This window comes from Notothenia rossii (assembly GCF_949606895.1).
Source record: "Notothenia rossii genome assembly, chromosome: 9".
Classification (NCBI taxonomy): Eukaryota; Metazoa; Chordata; class Actinopteri; order Perciformes; family Nototheniidae; genus Notothenia; species Notothenia rossii.
The window spans coordinates 12,248,870-12,271,137 of record NC_136907.1 but is presented as its reverse complement, the minus strand read 5'-3'; the positions used below and the strand labels follow the sequence as shown (position 1 = coordinate 12,271,137).

General features: G+C 35.1%; 5 protein-coding genes across 5 annotated transcripts; all 5 read right to left on the bottom strand.

Moving 5' to 3' along the window:
• Window positions 1–229: 229 nt before the first annotated feature.
• LOC307018452 (olfactory receptor 8G17-like) lies at window positions 230–1,219 on the bottom strand (the record flags this gene model as incomplete). Its single annotated transcript, XM_079648687.1, has 1 exon — window positions 230–1,219. One exon carries the CDS (start codon window positions 1,217–1,219, stop codon window positions 230–232), a length of 990 nt encoding a protein of 329 aa, XP_079504813.1.
• Window positions 1,220–3,955: 2,736 nt separating this feature from the next.
• LOC307018451 (olfactory receptor 1E16-like) lies at window positions 3,956–5,573 on the bottom strand (the record flags this gene model as incomplete). Its single annotated transcript, XM_079648686.1, has 2 exons — window positions 3,956–4,030; window positions 4,677–5,573. 2 exons carry the CDS (start codon window positions 5,571–5,573, stop codon window positions 3,956–3,958), a joined length of 972 nt encoding a protein of 323 aa, XP_079504812.1.
• A 1,678-nt stretch (window positions 5,574–7,251) lies between these two features.
• On the bottom strand, window positions 7,252–8,235 carry LOC307018450 (olfactory receptor 1E16-like; the record flags this gene model as incomplete). The annotated part of the gene is made up of 1 exon (XM_079648685.1): window positions 7,252–8,235. One exon carries the CDS (start codon window positions 8,233–8,235, stop codon window positions 7,252–7,254), a length of 984 nt encoding a protein of 327 aa, XP_079504811.1.
• Window positions 8,236–13,027: 4,792 nt separating this feature from the next.
• Window positions 13,028–14,011, bottom strand: LOC307019557 (olfactory receptor 1E16-like; the record flags this gene model as incomplete). The annotated part of the gene is made up of 1 exon (XM_079650565.1): window positions 13,028–14,011. One exon carries the CDS (start codon window positions 14,009–14,011, stop codon window positions 13,028–13,030), a length of 984 nt encoding a protein of 327 aa, XP_079506691.1.
• A 4,760-nt stretch (window positions 14,012–18,771) lies between these two features.
• Window positions 18,772–19,755, bottom strand: LOC307020440 (olfactory receptor 1E16-like; the record flags this gene model as incomplete). The annotated part of the gene is made up of 1 exon (XM_079651791.1): window positions 18,772–19,755. The coding sequence occupies one exon, from the start codon at window positions 19,753–19,755 to the stop codon at window positions 18,772–18,774; it is 984 nt and encodes a 327-aa protein (XP_079507917.1).
• Window positions 19,756–22,268: the final 2,513 nt, after the last annotated feature.

Sequence of the window (22,268 nt, the reverse complement as noted above, 5' to 3'; positions counted from 1 at the left end):
TGTTTGAGAACCCCATCTTACTAAGACCTACTAACTAACTACTAACACATACAAAAAACGTCTCAATTCAATCATGCAAAACCGATGTTGACAAAATGATGTACCATGTTTAATAAGCACATCAACAATTCATGAGATACTTATGTTTCCTTTTTGATACTAGATTATACAATATTGCCACTGTAGTCATATATAATGCAACCTTTTCATGTTAAATAGCAAGCAGTGTTTAAGATTTCAACCTTTTCTTGGCACTGAAGCTAATCTTATTTCTTTTAACAAGCTTCTTGATAGCAATCAGAATTTCCTCTGTCTTTAAAGAGTATACAATAGGATTGAGCAAAGGTGGCATGGTGTTTGTCAAAGATGTGTTTATCATTCTGGCATTAGGGTTTATGTAAGAGACTACTGACGCTATGTTGGTGCCAATAATTGGTAGGAAGAAAATTGCCACAAGAATCAGGTGAGAGGTACAAGTTTTAGAGGCTTTGAGTCGTTCCTCTCCTGATGCAATCCTGCCCAGTGCAATTGAAATGCCAACATACGATAACGTTATCAATATAAGAGGAATACAGAGGATTATAATGAAAGCTACAGATGCCATAGTGTAATTTATAGACGAGTCATTGCAGGACAGACGATATACTGGTGAATGATCACAGAAAAAGCTGTTTACCACCAAAGAGTCACAGAAGGAGAGATTATCAATATTTCCAACAGTAAATCCTACTAAACTAAATAAAGTAACCCACGAAAACAGCAATAATGCAACGATAGACGGGGTCGTCACAATACTGTGGTACCTTAAAGGGAAGCAAATTGCTATAAATCTGTCATATGCCATTGTGGTAAGTGTCCATGACTGTACAGATAAAAAGAATAAAACAAAGAACATATAACTTAGGCAAGCTTCATAGACAATGTATCTCTTTTCAAACAAAAAAGTATCTAAGACCTTTGGGATGAGAGCTGTGCTCCCACAAATATCTGTCAAAGCCAGGTAAAACACAACCATGTATTTGGGAGTATGCAGAGTCTTGACATAGTAAATAACTGAGAGAAGAATGCTATTCCCAAGAACAGTCACAATGTAGACAAAACACAGGAACACATAGTAATACTTAACATGAGGCATGTTGGAAAACCCGCTGAGATAAAACTTAGCAGGGCGAACAAATGTGGCATTCACTGTGGAAGCAGCTCTCGCCTCTGGGATCATCTTATACATCTCTTTCTTTAGAGCAACAAAAAACCAAAACATCAAGAGTGCAGTGCCTTGAATTGAGCAGTTGAGTGAGAGACATGACATTTTTGTCCCACCCCTTTCTTTGTGAGCCATTCGAAATGCAACTGGGTGTACCACATGGCTGTCTGAAGGGAATATGATTGACAAGTTAAAGCATTCGACTCAGTTAACCTTTGTCAACAGGATAATGCATGCCAGCAATTATAGAGCATAATCACTATTCAAAAGAAAACAATCTTAAATGAGGGATTTAAAAGGTTTACTGATAACACTCATCATTATCTTAATGCTAGAAAGACTGCTTTTAAGGAAAATAAAAGCTTTATTTCACTAACTCGATATTTTTAAGCGTCATGTTAGCATCTTTTGAAGTTGAAGAAATAAGACTGGCAGAAATAAAGACTCTTCCATTTATTTAATTTTTTTTGTTTTATCGTTTTAAAGGCCCTCCTAAAATAACCCATATCAGTTTTAGTGTAAAGTATATTTAGAACATACACTCTACCTTTCCCTCATGCAACCCTTTTGTAAAAAGGACCTAAAGTCATTAAAGGCAATTATTGTCTCTGCAACACCGCCATACTCCTTATCCAAAAACAATAATTTTACCTTGGCAGAAAACACAGGAGCTGCTGCCTCTGTAAATTGGCAAAGAAAGAAAGAAATAGCTGCGTAAATTATGTTGTTGTACCTGGTGAAATAAGTTATTGTGCTTTTGGCTATAATATTTGATGGCTATCACAGCTGTGTTCTTCAACACTGAAACAATGTAATCAAAAATAGAAACAAGGCAGACATGTAGAAGGAAAATGATATTGAAAAATCTGAACTAACAAGAACTCTTGCTTGATTGCCAGCAAATTGCTCAGTATTTTGTGAGTTTCGTTAAATAAAAAATGAGCTTTATATTGTGCTGAACACATAAAATGTTGGTTCTAGTGAATCTTAAAGCTTCCATTTAGTTGAATTTTGAAGCAAGAATTTTAGTTGTACTGTTTTTAATCCTCTTAAGCCCCAAGGACCCGGTTCCGGGGCCGAAATCGTGTCATTTTGCAGGAAACGACGTCTAAGGAACCTTAATATTTAATAAACTATGAATATTTTATATCCATATAACGGGAAAAAAACTAATTTAACTGATATTTTTCATTTAAAAAAAAAAAAAAACACAATGCTAAGAGTGAGCCTCTGAATTAGCCCTGAGCGAAAAATGCTAACCTATTACTGCACCAAAAATCACTCCTAGCTCCCTTATTACTTATCCTAGCTGCACATCCAACACATCATTTATGATCTTAAAGACACAGAAACCTTCGACTTTGTCTGGTCTAAACTGGTCTTCAATGGCACTAAAACGATAAAAACGATGATGTAGTTAATCCATAGGTTAATATCCAATGTGGCTGTTTCCCCTTTGAAATGTTCTGATAATCTATAACCAATAAAACTGCAATTCCGTTTTAAAATAGTAGAGAAGGCCATTCCTACGCTCTGTAGCTTCATTGAATGCGCAAAGACTTCACCTTTTCTTTTTAACATGAGTGTGTGCGGGACGATTTCCCTTCGATTCTATTGGCTCTAACGGTCAGAAAGAGATGTCACATGTCAAAATCGAAGAAGGGGGGCGAGAGATAAGGAAAATTCACCCAAATGGCCCCAGAAGAGGTTTGTTTTTGCTAAATCTGTCTAAAAAGGTCATATATCACTTGTTTTGCATCAATCTTGATACAGGGTACTTATTATATGTTGTACTTTGGATTTCTAAAGCTTTTAGTCTACTAACCCATCATCCAAGGTTAGTTTTCACTATAAGTACAAAATATTATTTTGGACGGACACTATAATTTACAGTTTTGTACCATGTTCAATCTGAATTTTCTTTAAAATAAAAAACATCTATATTGATTCTGACTTTTCTACATCCAACTCACAGGTTTATCATTACTTTGAGAAAAAAGATTATTAATTTAACCCTTTTAGAAGGGAAGATATGGTCATTTTTTCTGGGAATGTCATTTTCGAGCCTGAAACCTTAAAAACAGGCTTGGGGCTTATGAGGTTTTAGATCAGTCTCATATGTACAAATAAAACAAGAAAATAATCAAATCCGATGAATTAAGGTACAGTTATTTGAAACCATTTATAAATTGAATTTACAGAACAATTACTGTATGATGATATATACCCTCATCGTGGTAAAAAATAACCTGTTCCTTGAAGTCAGACTGAGGAGAATGTATGATTCCTCTTGGCTATATCTTTTCATTATCCAGTCAAAACCAGAAACCAAAACAAGCTTATCTCAAATAATAACACCCAAGGTCTTCTGACAGGTTTAACCTTCTTTGACATTAAATGCCACTATACTTTCCTTCAGTAATTCATACAATGGTATAATCTAACATTCATTCAACAATTTACAGCGACCCCTTTAGATATGTCCCACAACAATCCTGTTATCCATATAATTCTGCAACATCTTTTATAACATCAAAATACACTTTTATGCATACAACACAACAAGAAATATAAACACAAAAAATGCCCAGACAACCATAATGTAATGCATCAAGGCATGCTGCAATGACAAGACTCAATCGTTAAATTGTTTAATAAGAAATATTTTCAGTATCACAACTTTATATAAACAAGACCCATAATATTATTTACACAAGACCCAAAATATTTAGACAATTTGTAATTTGATGATTACATCCTTACAGTAATTTTAGATTTCTTTCTGATTTTTAATATTTTTTTCACTGATTCTTTGATTTCTTGCGTCTGCAAACATAAATGATTGGCTTCAGCATTGGAGTAAAGACAGAGGTCAGAGACAGGTTTAGAATCCTGGCATTCAGAGATATTTTTGAATTCATAGTAAAAGTGACTAATATTGGAATGAAATAATTTATAGTCACTGATTTTTATGAATTCTAAATCAGTTTATTTGTATGCTTTTCATTATGCTGTAAAAGAGAAAATTGAAGACAAAATTAGTTTTCTAATATACAGTAGAGTCCTTCAAGACAACATGCACAGAGACACACACTTTGATCACAATAATATGTTCCCAGAATATCCTCCTAATACACAAGCACAGATAAAACAAATAGCAGAACACTGTCATTGTAGGTGTGTTATACCTGACACACTGTATTTCTAATGTTTACTGTTTTGTGCTGTCTATTAGTTAGTGTATTTATTTAAAGCTCAATGATTATAATGTCATTTCTATGGAATAACTTGTGTTTAATTAAATGTTAAAATATGTATGGGATGTTAAAATAAAAAAATTAACCTAATGGCATTAAAACAATGTCCAAAATAAATACACAAATAATTATTTCATGACTTCTTTCTTCACGGTAATTTGGGATTTATTTCTAAATTTCAATATTTTTTTCATAGATTCTTTGATTTCTTGCGTCTGCAAAACATAAATGATTGGGTTCAGCATTGGAGGAAAGACAGAGGTCAGAGACAGGTTTAGGATCCTGGCGTTCTGAGATATTTTTGAACTCATCGTAAATGTGACTAATATTGGGACGAAATAGATTACCACCAACGAAAGATGAGCTGTGCAGGTTTTAAAGGCCTTCACTCTTTCATGAACTGTGGCAACTTTAGACAATGCATAGCCAATACATGAATAACTAAACAGAATAAATGTGAGTGGAAGCCAAAGAATTAAAACTATTAAAAACAGACTAATGACATTATTAGGTTTATTGTCATTGCAGGCCATCCGATATATTGGGCCGTGGTCACAGAAATAGCTGTTAATAACCACAGACTTACAGAAGGAAAGTCTTGTTAGAAGGCCCACTGCAATAAGTACAACAGTAATAACAAACACCCAGAAACAGGCAATCAAACACAGCATGAACCTGTGGGTCACCTTCACTTGGTAGTGCAGTGGGTAGATGATAGCTATCAGTCTGTCATAAGAGAGTGCAACTAGATTAAGAACCTGCATTGAAAGGCACGTGTAGCAGAAAAAAAGAAATGCCAAGCAGTCAGCGTAGGGGATGTACTGATGGTTAAACAGAAAGATATCAAGAACTTTTGGCACCAAAGCAGAGCTACCACACAGGTCCACAAATGCTAAATTAAAAACTACAATATATTTGGGAGTTCTCAGCCTATGGTCAAAGGATATTATGGCCATCACAGCTGTGTTTCCCAACACTGAAACAATGTAAACAAAAAAGAGGAATACATAGTAATAATTGATATTAGGTATGCCAATAAATCCACTTATTATGAAATATTCAGGACGCACAAAAGTGATGTTTTTTCCAAGAGCTGAGTTGAAGAAGTCCATTATGAAAAACCTCTCAAACCTACGCTGTGGGAAGCACAGTCTTTAATGCAGAAAACAGTACTGTGCGTCAGCACTGTGTTCTGTTGGACAGAGGTGAGCTCTTCCCACTCGCTCTCTTTCCGACGATGAAGCTCTGATGAGCGTTAGCTATTTTGCAATCCCTAACATTGTTTTTGTCAAATGGAAGGTGTGTTCCCTTGAGTCTCTTGTACGCGAGGACCCGAAAAAAATACATCTTTAGTCCAATGAACTTCTTGCACTTAAGAAGTACTGACAGGAATATCCAATGCAGCTATCTAGTCGAAGCCTGCGGAGCAGGAGTGTTGAACTCAATTTTACTAAGGGACACACTGAGAAAATATAATCACATCAAGAGCCAGACATAAACAGTTCATTTACAAGCCGTTTTTTATTTTATTTTTGTATTTAAAAATGTCAACATATTTATTAATATTGTAAATGTCACATTAGCCAATGACATTCACATTGGTCCAAATAAAGCATGAAAAAGTCAATTCAAAAGTTGGGCATAGCCATCATAGCATTTCCTGAAGTTTAATAATTAGTTCTGACAACATGATACAAGCAGGCTAACAAGCAGCAAACAAAGCCATGGTCCTTCTCTCTTTACTTTCCTATTTACCTACTCTGACTTTGGAATTTAAACAAAGCCCATTTATTCCTACCAAGGACATTCATTAAAAGAAAGAAATTAACATGGATAAGTAATACGTGAATTTTTGGGGAGTTATTCTCTGCCACGTATTCATTTGGTCCCCAATCTAGAACTCATTCTACGGACATGCCATATTCCCAACTGAAATTGAAAGAATTATAGTTTCTTTATATATTCATACATTTTTTTTTAAATCCACACAAACCACTCGTCATATCGGTCTAAACTACATCCATCCTTGATGATAACTTTACTCAGGATAAACATTTGGGTACATTTGGGCTGTTCATCTTACAAAATATTTAAATTCAAGAAATCCCGTTCCAGATTCTACATTTTTTGCAGCTGCTTAACAATGAAGTGCTTCAGTTAAAGTCAGTATGTACCTGAAAAAACATGAAGGGTTTAATGTCATTAGTGTAGAGTTAGAAAACACAGATTGATTCAGAAAAGAGAAGCGGACCAAGAGACAAAATATGTCTTGTTACTTTTTAAATATGAAGTATCCATCTACAAACATGAAGAAGCAGAACAAGGATACATAATTTGATTGCAAAAAGAAAAATGTATAGTCACTGATTTTTATGAATTCTAAATTGGTTTATTTGTATGCTTTTGATTATGCTGTAAAAGAGAAAATTGAAGACAAAATTAGTTTTCTAATATACTGTAGAGTCCTTCAAGAGAACATGCACAGAGACACACACTTTGATCACAATAATGTTTTTCCAGAATATCCTCCTAATACACAAGCACATATAAAACAAATAGCAGAACACTGTCATTGTAGGTGTGTTATACCTGACACACTGTATTTCTAATGTTTACTGTTTTGTGCTATCTATTAGTTAGTTTATTAATTTAAAGCTCAATGATTATAATGTAATTTCTATCGAATAACTTGTGTTTAATTACATTTTAAAATATGTATGGGATGTTAAAAAGATATATAAAATTAACCTAACGGCATTAAAACAAGGTCCAAATTAAATACACAAATAATCATTTCATGATTTCTCTCTTCACCGTCATTTTGGATTGCTTTCTAAATTGTAATATTTTTTTCATAGATTCTTTGATTTCTTGCGTCTGCAAAACATAAATGATTGGGTTCAGCATTGGAGGAAAGACAGAGGTCAGAGACAGGTTTAGGATCCTGGCGTTCGGAGATATTTTTGAAGTCATAGTAAATGTGACTAATATTGGGACAAAATAGATTACCACCAATGAAAGATGAGCTGTGCAGGTTTTAAAGGCCTTCACTCTTTCATGAACTGTGGCAACCTTAGACAATGCATAGCCGATACATGAATAACTAAACAGAATAAATGTGAGTGGAAGCCAAAGAATTAAAACTATTAAAAACAGAGTAAGGACATCGTTAGGTTTATTGTCATTGCAGGCCATCCGATATATTGGGCCGTGGTCACAGAAATAGCTGTTAATAACCACAGACTTGCAGAAGGAAAGTCTTGTTAGAAGGCCCACTGCAATAAGTACAACAGTAATAACAAAAACCCAGAAACAGGCAATCAAAGACAGCATGAACCTGTGGGTCACCTTCACTTGGTAGTGCAGTGGGTAGATGATAGCTATCAGTCTGTCATACGAGAGTGCAACAAGATTAAGAACCTGCATTGAAAGACTCGTGTAGCAGAAAAAAAGAAATGCCAAGCAGTCAGCGTAAGGGATGTACTGATGGTTAAAGAGAAAGATATCAAGAACCTTTGGCACCAAAGCAGAGCTACCACACAGGTCCACAAATGCTAAATTAAAAACTACAATATATTTTGGAGTTCTCAGCCTATGGTCCAAGTATATTATGGCCATCACAGCGGTGTTTCCCAACACTGAAACAATGTAAACAAAAAAGAGGAATACATAGTAATAACTGATATTAGGTATGCCAATAAATCCACTTATTATGAAATATTCAGGACGCACAAAAGTGATGTTTTTTCCAAGAGCTGAGTTGAAGAATTCCATTATGAAAAACCTCTCAAAACTACGCTGTGGGAAGCACAGTCTTTACTGCAGAAAACAGTACTGTGCGTCAGCACTGTGTTCTGTTGGACAGAGGTGAGCTCTTCCCTCTCGCTCTCTTTCCGACGATGAAGCTCTGATGAGCGTTAGCTATTGTGCAATCCCTTACATTGTTTTTGTCAAATGGAAGGTGTGTTCCCTTGAGTCTCTTGTACGCAAGCACCAGAGAAAAATACATCTTTAGTCCAATGAACTTTTTGCACTTAGGAAGTACTGACAGGAATATCCAAATTAGCTATCTACAGTAATCGAAGCCTACGGAGCAGGAGTGTTAAACTCATGTACTAAGGGACACACTGAGAAAATAAAATCACATCAAGAGCCAGACATAAACAGTTCATTTAAAAGCCTTTTTTATTTTATTGTTATTTAAAAGTGTCAACATATTTGATAATATTGTTAATGACACATCAGCGTTTTACATTTGCCTTGGTCCAAATAAAGCACTAAAAAAGTCCATTAAAAAGTTTTGCATAGCCATCATAGCATTTCCTGAAGCTTAATAATTAGTTCTGACAACATGATACAAGCAGGCTAACAAGCAGCAAACAAGGCCATGGTCCTTCTCTCTTTTTTTTATGTCTTTATTAGTATCACTATTAGCACTAGCATGAGCATTGGCTATTCTTTCTGGGGTCCTCACACACACAAAACATACATAAACATACATACATACAACAAAATTAAAACAAAACAAAACTGCTCATAATTTCATGCAATTTACAGTACTGTATGAAGTGAAAACTAAAATGGTCATCCAATTATCGCCATCCTAAGGCCAAACAAAAATAAATACAAATAAGTGTACATAATAATATATGCATACATAGCCACAGACACTGTTCAAATGTTCTTTATAATACTTAAATCATTTTTTAGCAACCTTTTTAAATCTACTTGAGAATTTTCCTGAATGATATGGAGCAGTAAAGAGTTCCAGCTGACCATGGCTCTGCACATGACTGTTTTCTGTCCCATTTGATTTAGATTTGGGTAATACAAACCTTCCTTCTATTTTATGTCGTGTTTGATAGTTATGTTGAGCATATTGCGCTATAAACCTTTGTGATAATATATGTGGTGAGTGAGTCACTGTAATATTTCTGACAAAATGTAACAAAATATAAGTTGACCTCTGTCTGACAGTTAACCATTTCAGTGTCTCCAGCATTTTGAGTGACTCTGGTTCTGTAGGATTATTGCAGTGCACATTGTGCTGCCTTATTTTGTGCTACTTGTAGTTTGTTTAAATATTTTTCTGCAGCACTAGACCATACAACCAAACAATAATCAAGCTGTGACAGAACAAAGAATCCAAAACTTGTCTACTGACATCCATTGGCAAATATTTTACAATTCTTTTTACAAGTGACACACCCCTTCCCATTTTACATACAACATTATCAATTTGTTTCGACCAAGATCATTTATGATCCAGGGTTATACCTAGCAATTTTGTCTCCTTGACCTATTGGATTTGAATATGGTTTAAATGTAGTTGCAATTTTGGTTCACCTTTTAACTGATGATTTGATCCTATTGATAAAGATTTTGTTTTTCCCGCATTACTGTAAGTACCAACTTATTATTTATGACACTCTGATATCAGTATAGATCTTTATTCATAACATTTGTCAACTCTCTTGTAGTTGATGCTGCATAATATATTGTTGAGTCATCTGCATACATTATAATTGTAGCTTTTTCTAACACTAATGGTAGGTCATTTGTAAAAATAGAAAATAAAAGTGGTCCCAAACAACTACCCTGAGGTACTCCACAAGTGACTGTTTTCATCTTTGAGAGACTTCCATTAAAAAAAACAGTTTGACTTCGATTTGTCAGCAGGGTTCCCGCAGGGTCTTAAAAAGTCTTAAATTAGATAATCTGAATTTAAGGCCTTAAAAGGGTGTTAAATATGACAAAAAAAAATAAGAAAGGTCTTAAATATGATTTAGAAGGTCTTAAAAATGATGGGATTTGAAAGGTACTTCTGTGTTGCGATCGCTTCTAAAATGTGTTTTGGGGGAAATGTCCGGGCTGCAAAGTAACCAGTACGGTAATAGCCTTTCAGTTCCCCCCAACAATTTCTATTGAAATAAATCAACATGGAACCAGTAATCACTGACTTTGTTTTCCCCGGCCCCTTATCGGAGAACACCCAGCTAGTAACCTAGCAACCAAGCTTCAGCTAGCGGCAGTCAGAAACTCATGTCTCTTCGAATCTACTTACAAATAAATATGGGGAAGTGTAGGTTCAACCGTATTTGGTTGGAAAACATCTAATTTAGTGCTTGGTTGAAACCAGTGGAGGGGAACGTGTTTGAAGTCTTCCGCACCTTCTGCAAAAGAAATTAGCGTGTGTTTTGCTAATGTAGCGTTAGCTAGTGCAGCGTTAGCTATTGCAGCGATAGCTAGTGCAGCGGCAGCTCCCGCAACAACACCGGGGGACCTCCGGCGACGTTTTGGTCTTCGTCGTCAACCCTAAAAGCGGAGGTGATGCTAAATACAGTAGTTAAACACCAATCATACAACGGCAACAATGAAAGATTGTAGCCAAGGCAGCAGAGCTCTGAATATAGCTATTGTTACTCTCTCTCTGTCTCTCTCTCACACACACACACACACACACACACACACACACACACACACACACACACACACACACACACACACACACACACACACACACACACACACACACACACACACACACACACACACACACACACACACACTAGGGCTGCTCGATTATGGCAAAAATCATAATCACGATTATATTTGGTCAATAATTGATATCACGATTATTAAATAATTTGAACAGTATCTTTTTAACTGTTGATTACACTGAATGTATAATTCAACTGAAAAACCAATACTAAATTAAATAACTTACATATTTAAATAAATAATATCAAAATAATAAATACCAATAAACAAGATCAACAAATGTCTTGGAGCGCACTTCCACAAGCTACTAAACATAAATAAATATGATAAATAAAAATAAATGAGACTAAAATGAATTAGATCAAATGTGTTGTAGTGCACTGTCACATCCTAGCAAAGCTAAATAATAATTATTTTCGATTATGTTGTTTTTCTAATTGTGGCAGGCCAAAATCCTAATTGCGATTTTAAAATATGATTAATTGCACAGCCCTAACACGCACACAGAGACACACACACTTTTTGGCACAGTTCTTTGCTGTTATGCTGTTATGTTCAGTCATTGTTCTTATGTTGAACATTAATTAATTTAGTTTGTAAGTAATCATGGGACGTATTTCTTCTTTCATAGCAATTTTCCTTCATACTTTCTTGCCGTGAAATAGGTCTTAAATTCTATTCAAAGTGGTCTTAAAAAGGTCTTAAAAAGTCTTAAATTTGAGTTGGCGAAACCTGCAGGAACCCTGTGTCAGGTAACTTTATAACCACCTCAGCGTTTCAAAATTAAAACCATATTGTTCCATCTTGTGTAACAACAAAGAATGGTCAATGACATCAAAAGCAGCACTAAAATCAAGTAGTACTGCACCCACTAACTTCCTATTATCTAGTTTGCCCTTCCAGTCATCTGTCATTTTGTGTTAAATCAGTGCATGTCGAATGGCCAGGCCTGTAAGCATGTTGATACACAGTATTAAGTTTGTTACCTTCAAAGTATTTTTGTATTTAATTGAAAATTATTCTTGACTTTCCCTTTTACCTACTTTGACTATGGCATTTAACCAAAGCCCATTCAATCCTACCAAGTTCAAAACACTTAACATGGATAAGTAATACGTGAATTTTTGGGGAGTTATTCTCTGCCATGTATTCATTTGGTCCCCAATCTAGCACTCATTCTACGGACATGCCACGTTCCCAACTGAAATTGAAAGCATTATAGTTTCTTTATATATTCATAAGTTTCCTTTTTTTTTTATCCACACAAAACACTCGTCATATCGGTCTAAACTACACCCATCCTTGATGATAACTTTACTCAGGATATACATTTGAGCACATTTGGGCTGTTCATCTTACAAAATGTTTAAATTCAAGAAATCCCGTTCCAGATTCTACATTTTTTGCAGCTACTTAACAATAAAGTTATTCAGTTAAATTCAGTATGTACCTGAAAAACCTGAAGGGTTTAATGTCATTAGTGTAGAGTTAGAAAACACAGATTGATTCAGAAAAGAGAAGCGGACCAAGAGACAAAATATGTCTTGTTACTTTTTAAATATGAAGTATCCATCTACAAACATGAAGAAGCAGAACAAGGATGCATCATTTGATTGCAAAAAGAAAAATGTATAGTCACTGATTTTTATGAATTCTACATTGGTTTATTTGTATGCTTTTGATTATGCTGTAAAAGAGAACATTGAAGACACAATTAGTTTTCTAATATACTGTAGAGTCCTTCAAGAGATCATGCACAGAGACACACACTTTGATCACAATAATGTGTTCCCAGAATATCCTCCTAATACACAAGCACAGATAAAACAAATAGCAGAACACTGTCATTGTAGGTGTGTTATACCTGACACACTGTATTTCTAATGTTTACTGTTTTGTGCTATGTATTAGTTAGTTTATTTATTTAAAGCTCAATTATTATAGTTATTTTTTTATGGAATAACTTGTGTTGAATTAAATGTTCAAATGTGTGCAGATGTTAACAAAAAAAACAAAAGTTAACCTGGTGGCATTAAAACAATGTCCAAAACAAATACACAAATAATCATTTCATGATTTCTCTCTTCACGTTAATTTGGGATTTCTTTCTAAATTTCAATAGTTTTTTCATAGATTCTTTGATTTCTTGCGTCTGCAAAACATAAATGATTGGGTTCAGCATTGGAGGAAAGACAGAGGTCAGAGACAGGTTTAGGATCCTGGCGTTCTGAGATATTTTTGAAGTCATAGTAAATGTGACTAATATTGGGAAAAAATAGATTACCACCAATGAAAGATGAGCTGTGCAGGTTTTAAAGGCCTTCACTCTTTCATGAACTGTGGCAACTTTAGACAATGCATAGCCGATACATGAATAACTAAACAGAATAAATGTGAGTGGAAGCCAAAGAATTAAAACTATTAAAAACAGAGTAAAGACATCGTTAGGTTTATAGTCATTGCAAGCCAGTCTATATATTTGGCCGTGGTCACAGAAATAGCTGTTAATAACCACAGACTTGCAGAAGGAAAGTCTCGTTAGAAGGCCCACTGCAATAAGTACAACAGTAATAACAAAAACCCAGAAACAGGCAATCAAAGACAGCATGAACCTGTGGGTCACCTTCACTTGGTAGTGCAGTGGGTAGATGATAGCTATCAGTCTGTCATACGAGAGTGCAACAAGATTAAGAACCTGCATTGAAAGACTCGTGTAGCAGAAAAAAAGAAATGCCAAGCAGTCAGCGTAGGGGATGTACTGATGGTTAAACAGAAAGATATCAAGAACCTTTGGCACCAAAGCAGAGCTACCACACAGGTCCACAAATGCTAAATTAAAAACTACAATATATTTTGGAGTTCTCAGCCTATGGTCCAAGTATATTATGGCCATCACAGCGGTGTTTCCCAACACTGAAACAATGTAAACAAAAAAGAGGAATACATAGTAATAACTGATATTAGGTATGCCAATAAATCCACTTATTATGAAATATTCAGGACGCACAAAAGTGATGTTTTTTCCAAGAGCTGAGTTGAAGAATTCCATTATGAAAAACCTCTCAAACCTACGCTGTGGGAAGCACAGTCTTTAATGCAGAGAACAGTACTGTGCGTCAGCACTGTGTTCTGTTGGACAGAGGTGAGCTCTTCCCTCTCGCTCTCTTTCCGACGATGAAGCTCTGATGAGCGTTAGCTATTGTGCAATCCCTTACATTGTTTTTGTCAAATGGAAGGTGTGTTCCCTTGAGTCTCTTGTACGCAAGCACCAGAGAAAAATACATCTTTAGTCCAATGAACTTTTTGCACTGAAGAAGTACTGACAGGAATATCCAAATTAGCTATCTACAGTAATCGAAGCCTACGGAGCAGGAGTGTTAAACTCATGTACTAAGGGACACACTGAGAAAATAAAATCACATCAAGAGCCAGACATAAACAGTTCATTTAAAAGCCGTTTTTATTTTATTGTTATTTAAAAGTGTCAACATATTTGATAATATTGTTAATGACACATCAGCGTTTTACATTTGCCTTGGTCCAAATAAAGCACTAAAAAAGTCCATTAAAAAGTTGTGCATAGCCATCATAGCATTTCCTGAAGCTTAATAATTAGTTCTGACAACATGATACAAGCAGGCTAACAAGCAGCAAACAAGGCCATGGTCCTTCTCTCTTTTTTTTATGTCTTTATTAGTTTCACTATTAGCACTAGCATGAGCATTGGCTATTCTTTCTGGGGTCCTCACACACACAAAACATACATAAACATACATACATACAACAAAATTAAAACAAAACAAAACTGCTCATAATTTCATGCAATTTACAGTACTGTATGAAGTGAAAACTAAAATGGTCATCCAACTATCGCCATCCTAAGGCCAAACAAAAATAAATACAAATAAGTGTACATAATAATATATGCATACATAGCCACAGACACTGTTCAAATGTTCTTTATAATACTTAAATCATTTTTTAGCAACCTTTTTAAATCTACTTGAGAATTTTCCTGAATGATATGGAGCAGTAAAGAGTTCCAGCTGACCATGGCTCTGCACATGACTGTTTTCTGTCCCATATTTGATTTAGATTTGGGTAATACAAACCTTCCTTCTATTTTATGTCGTGTTTGATAGTTATGTTGAGCATATTGCGCTGTAAACCTTTTTGATAATATATGTAGTGAGTGAGTCACTGTAATATTTCTGACAAAATGTAACAAAATATAAGTTGACCTCTGTCTGACAGTTAACCATTTCAGTGTCTCCAGCATTTTGAGTGACTCTGGTTCTGTAGGATTATTGCAGTGCACATTGTGCTGCCTTATTTTGTGCTACCTACTTGTAGTTTGTTTAAATATTTTTCTGCAGCACTAGACCATACAACCAAACAATAATCAAGCTGTGACAGAACAAAGAATCCAAAACGTGTCTACTGACATCCATTGGCAAATATTTTACAATTCTTTTTACAAGTGACACACCCCTTCCCATTTTACATACAACATTATCAATTTGTTTCGACCAAGATCATTTATGATCCAGGGTTATACCTAGCAATTTTGTCTCCTTGACCTATTGGATTTGAATATGGTTTAAATGTAGTTGCAATTTTGGTTCACCTTTTAACTGATGATTTGATCCTATTGATAAAGATTTTGTTTTTCCCGCATTACTATAAGTACCAACTTATTATTTATGACACTCTGATATCAGTATAGATCTTTATTCATAACATTTGTCAACTCTCTTGTAGTTGATGCTGCATAATATATTGTTGAGTCATCTGCATACATTATAATTGTAGCTTTTTCTAACACTAATGGTAGGTCATTTGTAAAAATAGAAAATAAAAGTGGTCCCAAACAACTACCCTGAGGTACTCCACAAGTGACTGTTTTCATCTTTGAGAGACTTCCATTAAAAAAAACAGTTTGACTTCGATTTGTCAGCAGGGTTCCCGCGGGGTCTTAAAAAGTCTTAAATTAGATAATCTGAATTTAAGGCCTTAAAAGGGTGTTAAATATGACAAAAAAAATAAGAAAGGTCTTAAATATGATTTAGAAGGTCTTAAAAATGATGGGATTTGAAAGGTACTTCTGTGTTGCGATCGCTTCTAAAATGTGTTTTGGGGGAAATGTCCGGGCTGCAAAGTAACCAGTACGGTAATAGCCTTTCAGTTCCCCCCAACAATTTCTATTGAAATAAATCAACATGGAACCAGTAATCACTGACTTTGTTTTCCCCGGCCCCTTATCGAAGAACACCCAGCTAGTAACCTAGCAACCAAGCTTCAGCTAGCGGCAGTCAGAAACTCATGTCTCTCCGAATCTACTTACAAATAAATATGGGGAAGTGTAGGTTCAACCGTATTTGGTTGGAAAACATCTAATTTAGTGCTTGGTTGAAACCAGTGGAGGGGAACGTGTTTGAAGTCCGCCGCACCTTCTGCAAAAGAAATTAGCGTGTGTTTTGCTAATGTAGCGTTAGCTAGTGCAGCGTTAGCTAGTGCAGCGATAGCTAGTGCAGCGGCAGCTCCCGCAACAACACCGGGGGACCTCCGGCGACGTTTTGGTCTTCGTCGTCAACCCTAAAAGCGGAGGTGATGCTAAATACAGTAGTTAAAAACCAATCATACAACGGCAACAATGAAAGATTGTAGCCAAGGCAGCAGAGCTCTGAATATAGCTATTGTTACTCTCTCTCTCACACACACACACACACACACACACACACACACACACACACACACACACACACACACACACACACACACACACACACACACACACACACACACACACACACACACTAGGGCTGCTCGATTATGGCAAAAATCATAATCACGATTATATTTGGTCAATAATTGATATCACGATTATTAAATAATTTGAACAGTATCTTTTTAACTGTTGATTACCCTGAATGTATAATTCAACTGAAAAACCAATACTAAATTAAATAACTTACATATTTAAATAAATAATATCAAAATAATCAATACCAATAAACAAGATCAACAAATGTCTTGGAGCGCACTTCCACAAGCTACTAAACATAAATAAATATGATAAATAAAAATAAATGAGACTAAAATGAATTAGATCAAATGTGTTGTAGTGCACTGTCACATCCTAGCAAAGCTAAATAATAGTTATTTTCGATTATGTTGTTTTTCTAATTGTGGCAGGCCAAAATCCTAATTGCGATTTTAAAATATGATTAATTGCACAGCCCTAACACGCACACAGAGACACACACACTTTTTGGCACAGTTCTTTGCTGTTATGCTGTTATGTTCAGTCATTGTTCTTATGTTGAACATTAATTAATTTAGTTTGTAAGTAATCATGGGACGTATTTCTTCTTTCATAGCAATTTTCCTTCATACTTTCTTGCCGTGAAATAGGTCTTAAATTCTATTCAAAGTGGTCTTAAAAAGGTCTTTAAAAGTCTTAAATTTGAGTTGGCGAAACCTGCAGGAACCCTGTGTCAGGTAACTTTATAACCACCTCAGCGTTTCAAAATTAAAACCATATTGTTCCATCTTGTGTAACAATAAAGAATGGTCAATGACATCAAAAGCAGCACTAAAATCAAGTAGTACTGCACCCACTAACTTCCTATTATCTAGTTTGCCCTTCCAGTCATCTGTCATTTTGTGTTAAATCAGTGCATGTCGAATGGCCTGTAAGCATGTTGATACACAGTAATAAGTTTGTTACCTTCAAAGTATTTTTGTATTTAATTGAAAATTATTCTTGACTTTCCCTTTTACCTACTTTGACTATGGCATTTAACCAAAGCCCATTCAATCCTACCAAGTTCAAAACACTTAACATGGATAAGTAATACGTGAATTTTTGGGGAGTTATTCTCTGCCATGTATTCATTTGGTCCCCAATCTAGCACTCATTCTACGGACATGCCACGTTCCCAACTGAAATTGAAAGCATTATAGTTTCTTTATATATTCATAAGTTTCCTTTTTTTTTTATCCACACAAAACACTCGTCATATCGGTCTAAACTACACCCATCCTTGATGATAACTTTACTCAGGATATACATTTGAGCACATTTGGGCTGTTCATCTTACAAAATGTTTAAATTCAAGAAATCCCGTTCCAGATTCTACATTTTTTGCAGCTGCTTAACAATAAAGTTATTCAGTTAAATTCAGTATGTACCTGAAAAACCTGAAGGGTTTAATGTCATTCGTGTAGAGTTAGAAAACACAGATTGATTCAGAAAAGAGAAGCGGACCAAGAGACAAAATATGTCTTGTTACTTTTTAAATATGAAGTATCCATCTACAAACATGAAGAAGCAGAACAAGGATGCATCATTTGATTGCAAAAAGAAAAATGTATAGTCACTGATTTTTATGAATTCTACATTGGTTTATTTGTATGCTTTTGATTATGCTGTAAAAGAGAACATTGAAGACACAATTAGTTTTCTAATATACAGTAGAGTCCTTCAAGAGATCATGCACAGAGACACACACTTTGATCACAATAATGTGTTCCCAGAATATCCTCCTAATACACAAGCACAGATAAAACAAATAGCAGAACACTGTCATTGTAGGTGTGTTATACCTGACACACTGTATTTCTAATGTTTACTGTTTTGTGCTATGTATTAGTTAGTATATTTATTTAAAGCTCAATTATTATAGTTATTTTTTTATGGAATAACTTGTGTTGAATTAAATGTTCAAATGTGTGCAGATGTTAACAAAAAAAACAAAAGTTAACCTGGTGGCATTAAAACAATGTCCAAAACAAATACACAAATAATCATTTCATGATTTCTCTCTTCACGTTAATTTGGGATTTCTTTCTAAATTTCAATATTTTTTTCATAGATTCTTTGATTTCTTGCGTCTGCAAAACATAAATGATTGGGTTCAGCATTGGAGGAAAGACAGAGGCCAGAGACAGGTTTAGGATCCTGGCGTTCGGAGATATTTTTGAAGTCATAGTAAATGTGACTAATATTGGGACAAAATAGATTACCACCAATGAAAGATGAGCTGTGCAGGTTTTAAAGGCCTTCACTCTTTCATGAACTGTGGCAACTTTAGACAATGCATAGCCGATACATGAATAACTAAACAGAATAAATGTGAGGGGAAGCCAAAGAATTAAAACTATTAAAAACAGAGTAAAGACATCGTTAGGTTTATTGTCATTGCAGGCCATCCGATATATTGGGCCGTGGTCACAGAAATAGCTGTTAATAACCACAGACTTACAAAAGGAAAGTCTCGTTAGAAGGCCCACTGCAATAAGAATAACAGTGATAATAAAAACCCAGGAACAGGCAATCAAAGACAGCATGAACCTTTGGGTCACCTTCACTTGGTAGTGCAGTGGGTAGATGATAGCTATCAGTCTGTCATACGAGAGTGCAACTAGATTAAGAACCTGCATTGAAAGGCACGTGTAGGAGAAAAAAAGAAATGCCAAGCAGTCAGCGTAGGGGATGTGCTGATGGTTAAACAAAAAGATATCAAGAACCTTTGGCACCAAAGCAGAGCTACCACACAGGTCCACAAAAGCTAAATTAAAAACTACAATATATTTTGGAGTTCTCAGCCTATGGTCCAAGTATATTATGGCCATCACAGCGGTGTTTCCCAACACTGAAACAATGTAAACAAAAAAGAGGAATACATAGTAATAATTGATATTAGGTATGCCAATAAATCCACTTATTATGAAATATTCAGGACGCACAAAAGTGATGTTTTTTCCAAGAGCTGAGTTGAAGAATTCCATTATGAAAAACCTCTCAAACCTACGCTGTGGGAAGCACAGTCTTTAATGCAGAGAACAGTACTGTGCGTCAGCACTGTGTTCTGTTGGACAGAGGTGAGCTCTTCCCTCTCGCTCTCTTTCCGACGATGAAGCTCTGATGAGCGTTAGCTATTTTGCAATCCCTTACATTGTTTATGTCAAATGGAAGGTGTGTTCCCTTGAGTCTCTTGTACGCAAGCACCAGAGAAAAATATATCTTTAGTCCAATAAACTTCTTGCACTTAGGAAGTACTGACAGGAATATCCAAATTAGCTATCTACAGTAATCGAAGCATACGGAGCAGGAGTGTTAAACTCAATGTACTAAGGGACACACTGAGAAAATAAAATCACATCAAGAGCCAGACATAAACAGTTCATTTAAAAGCCTTTTTTATTTTATTTTTGTATTTAAAAGTGTCAACATATTTGATAATATTGTTAATGACACATCAGCGTTTTACATTTGCCTTGGTCCAAATAAAGCACTCAAAAAGTCCATTAAAAAGTTGTGCATAGCCATCATAGCATTTCCTGAAGCTTAATAATTAGTTCTGACAACATGATACAAGCAGGCTAACAAGCAGCAAACAAGGCCATGGTCCTTCTCTCTTTTTTTTTTAATGTCTTTATTAGGATCACTATTAGCACTAGCATGAGCATTGGCTATTCTTTCTGGGGTCCTCACACACACAAAACATACATAAATTCATACAACAAAATTAAAACAAAACAAAACTGCTCATAATTTCATGCAATTTACAGTACTGTATGAAGTGAAAACTAAAATGGTCATCCAATTATCGCCATCCTAAGGCCAAACAAAAATAAATACAAATAAGTGTACATAATAATATATGCATACATAACCACAGACACTGTTCAAATGTTCTTTATAATACTTAAATCATTTTTTAGCAACCTTTTTAAATCTACTTGAGAATTTTCCTGAATGATGTGGAGCGGTAAAGAGTTCCAGCTGACCATGGCTCTGCACATGACTGTTTTCTGTCCCATATTTGATTTAGATTTGGGTAATACAAACCTTCCTTCTATTGTATGTCGTGCTTGATAGTTATGTTGAGCATATTGCTATAAACCTTTGTGATAATATATGTAGTGAGTGAGTCACTGTAATATTTCTGACAAAATGTAACAAAATATAAATTGACCTCTGTCTGACAGTTAACCATTTCTCCAGCATTTTGAGTGACTCTGGTTCTGTAGGAGCATTGCAATGCATATTGTGCTGCCTTATGTTGTGCTACTTGTAGTTTGTTTAAATCTTTTTCTGCAGCACTAGACCATACAACCAAACAATAATCAAGCTGCGACAGAACCAAAGAATCCAAAACTTGTCTACTGACATCCATTGGCAAATATTTTACAATTATTTTTACAAGTGACACACCCCTTCCCATTTTACATACAACATTATCTATTTGTTTCGAACAAGATCATTTATGATCCAGGGTTATACCTAGCAATTTTGTCTCCTTGACCTATTGGATTTGAATATGGTTTAAATGTAGTTGCAATTTTGGTTCACCTTTTAACTGATGATTTGATCCTATTGATAAAGATTTAGTTTTTCCCGCATTACTGTAAGTACCAACTTATTATTTATGACACACTCTGATATCAGTAGTAGATCTTTATTCATAACATTTGTCAACTCTCTTGTAGTTGATGCTGCATAATATATTGTTGAGTCATCTGCATACATTATAATTTTAGCTTTTTCTAACACTAATGGTAGGTTATTTGTAAAAATAGAAAATAAAAGTGGTCCCAAACAACTACCCTGAGGTACTCCACAAGTGACTGTTTTCATCTTTCAGAGACTTCCATTAAAAAAAACAGTTTGACTTCGATTTGTCAGGTAACTTTATAACCACCTCAGCGTTTCAAAATTAAAACCATATTGTTTCAGCTTGTGTAACAACAAAGAATGGTCAATGACATCAAAAGCAGCACTAAAATCAAGTTGTACTGCACCCACTAACTTCCTATTATCTAGTTTGTCCTTCCAGTCATCTGTCATTTGTGTTAAATCAGTGCATGTTGAATGGCCTGTAAGCATGTTGAGACACAGTATTAAGTTTGTTACCTTCAAAGTATTTTTGTATTTAATTGAAAATTATTCTTGACTTTCCCTTTTACCTACTTTGACTATGGCATTTAACCAAAGCCCATTCAATCCTACCAAGTTCAAAAAACTTAACATGGATAAGTAATACGTGAATTTTTGGGGAGTTATTCTCTGCCATGTATTCATTTGGTCCCCAATCTAGGACTCATTCTACGGACATGCCACGTTCCCAACTGAAATTGAAAGCATTATAGTTTCTTTATATATTCATAAGTTTCCTTTTTTTTTTATCCACACAAAACACTCGTCATATCAGTCTAAACTACACCCATCCTTGATGATAATTTAAACAGGATAAACATTTGGGCACATTTGGGTTGTTCATCTTAAATAATGTTTAAAT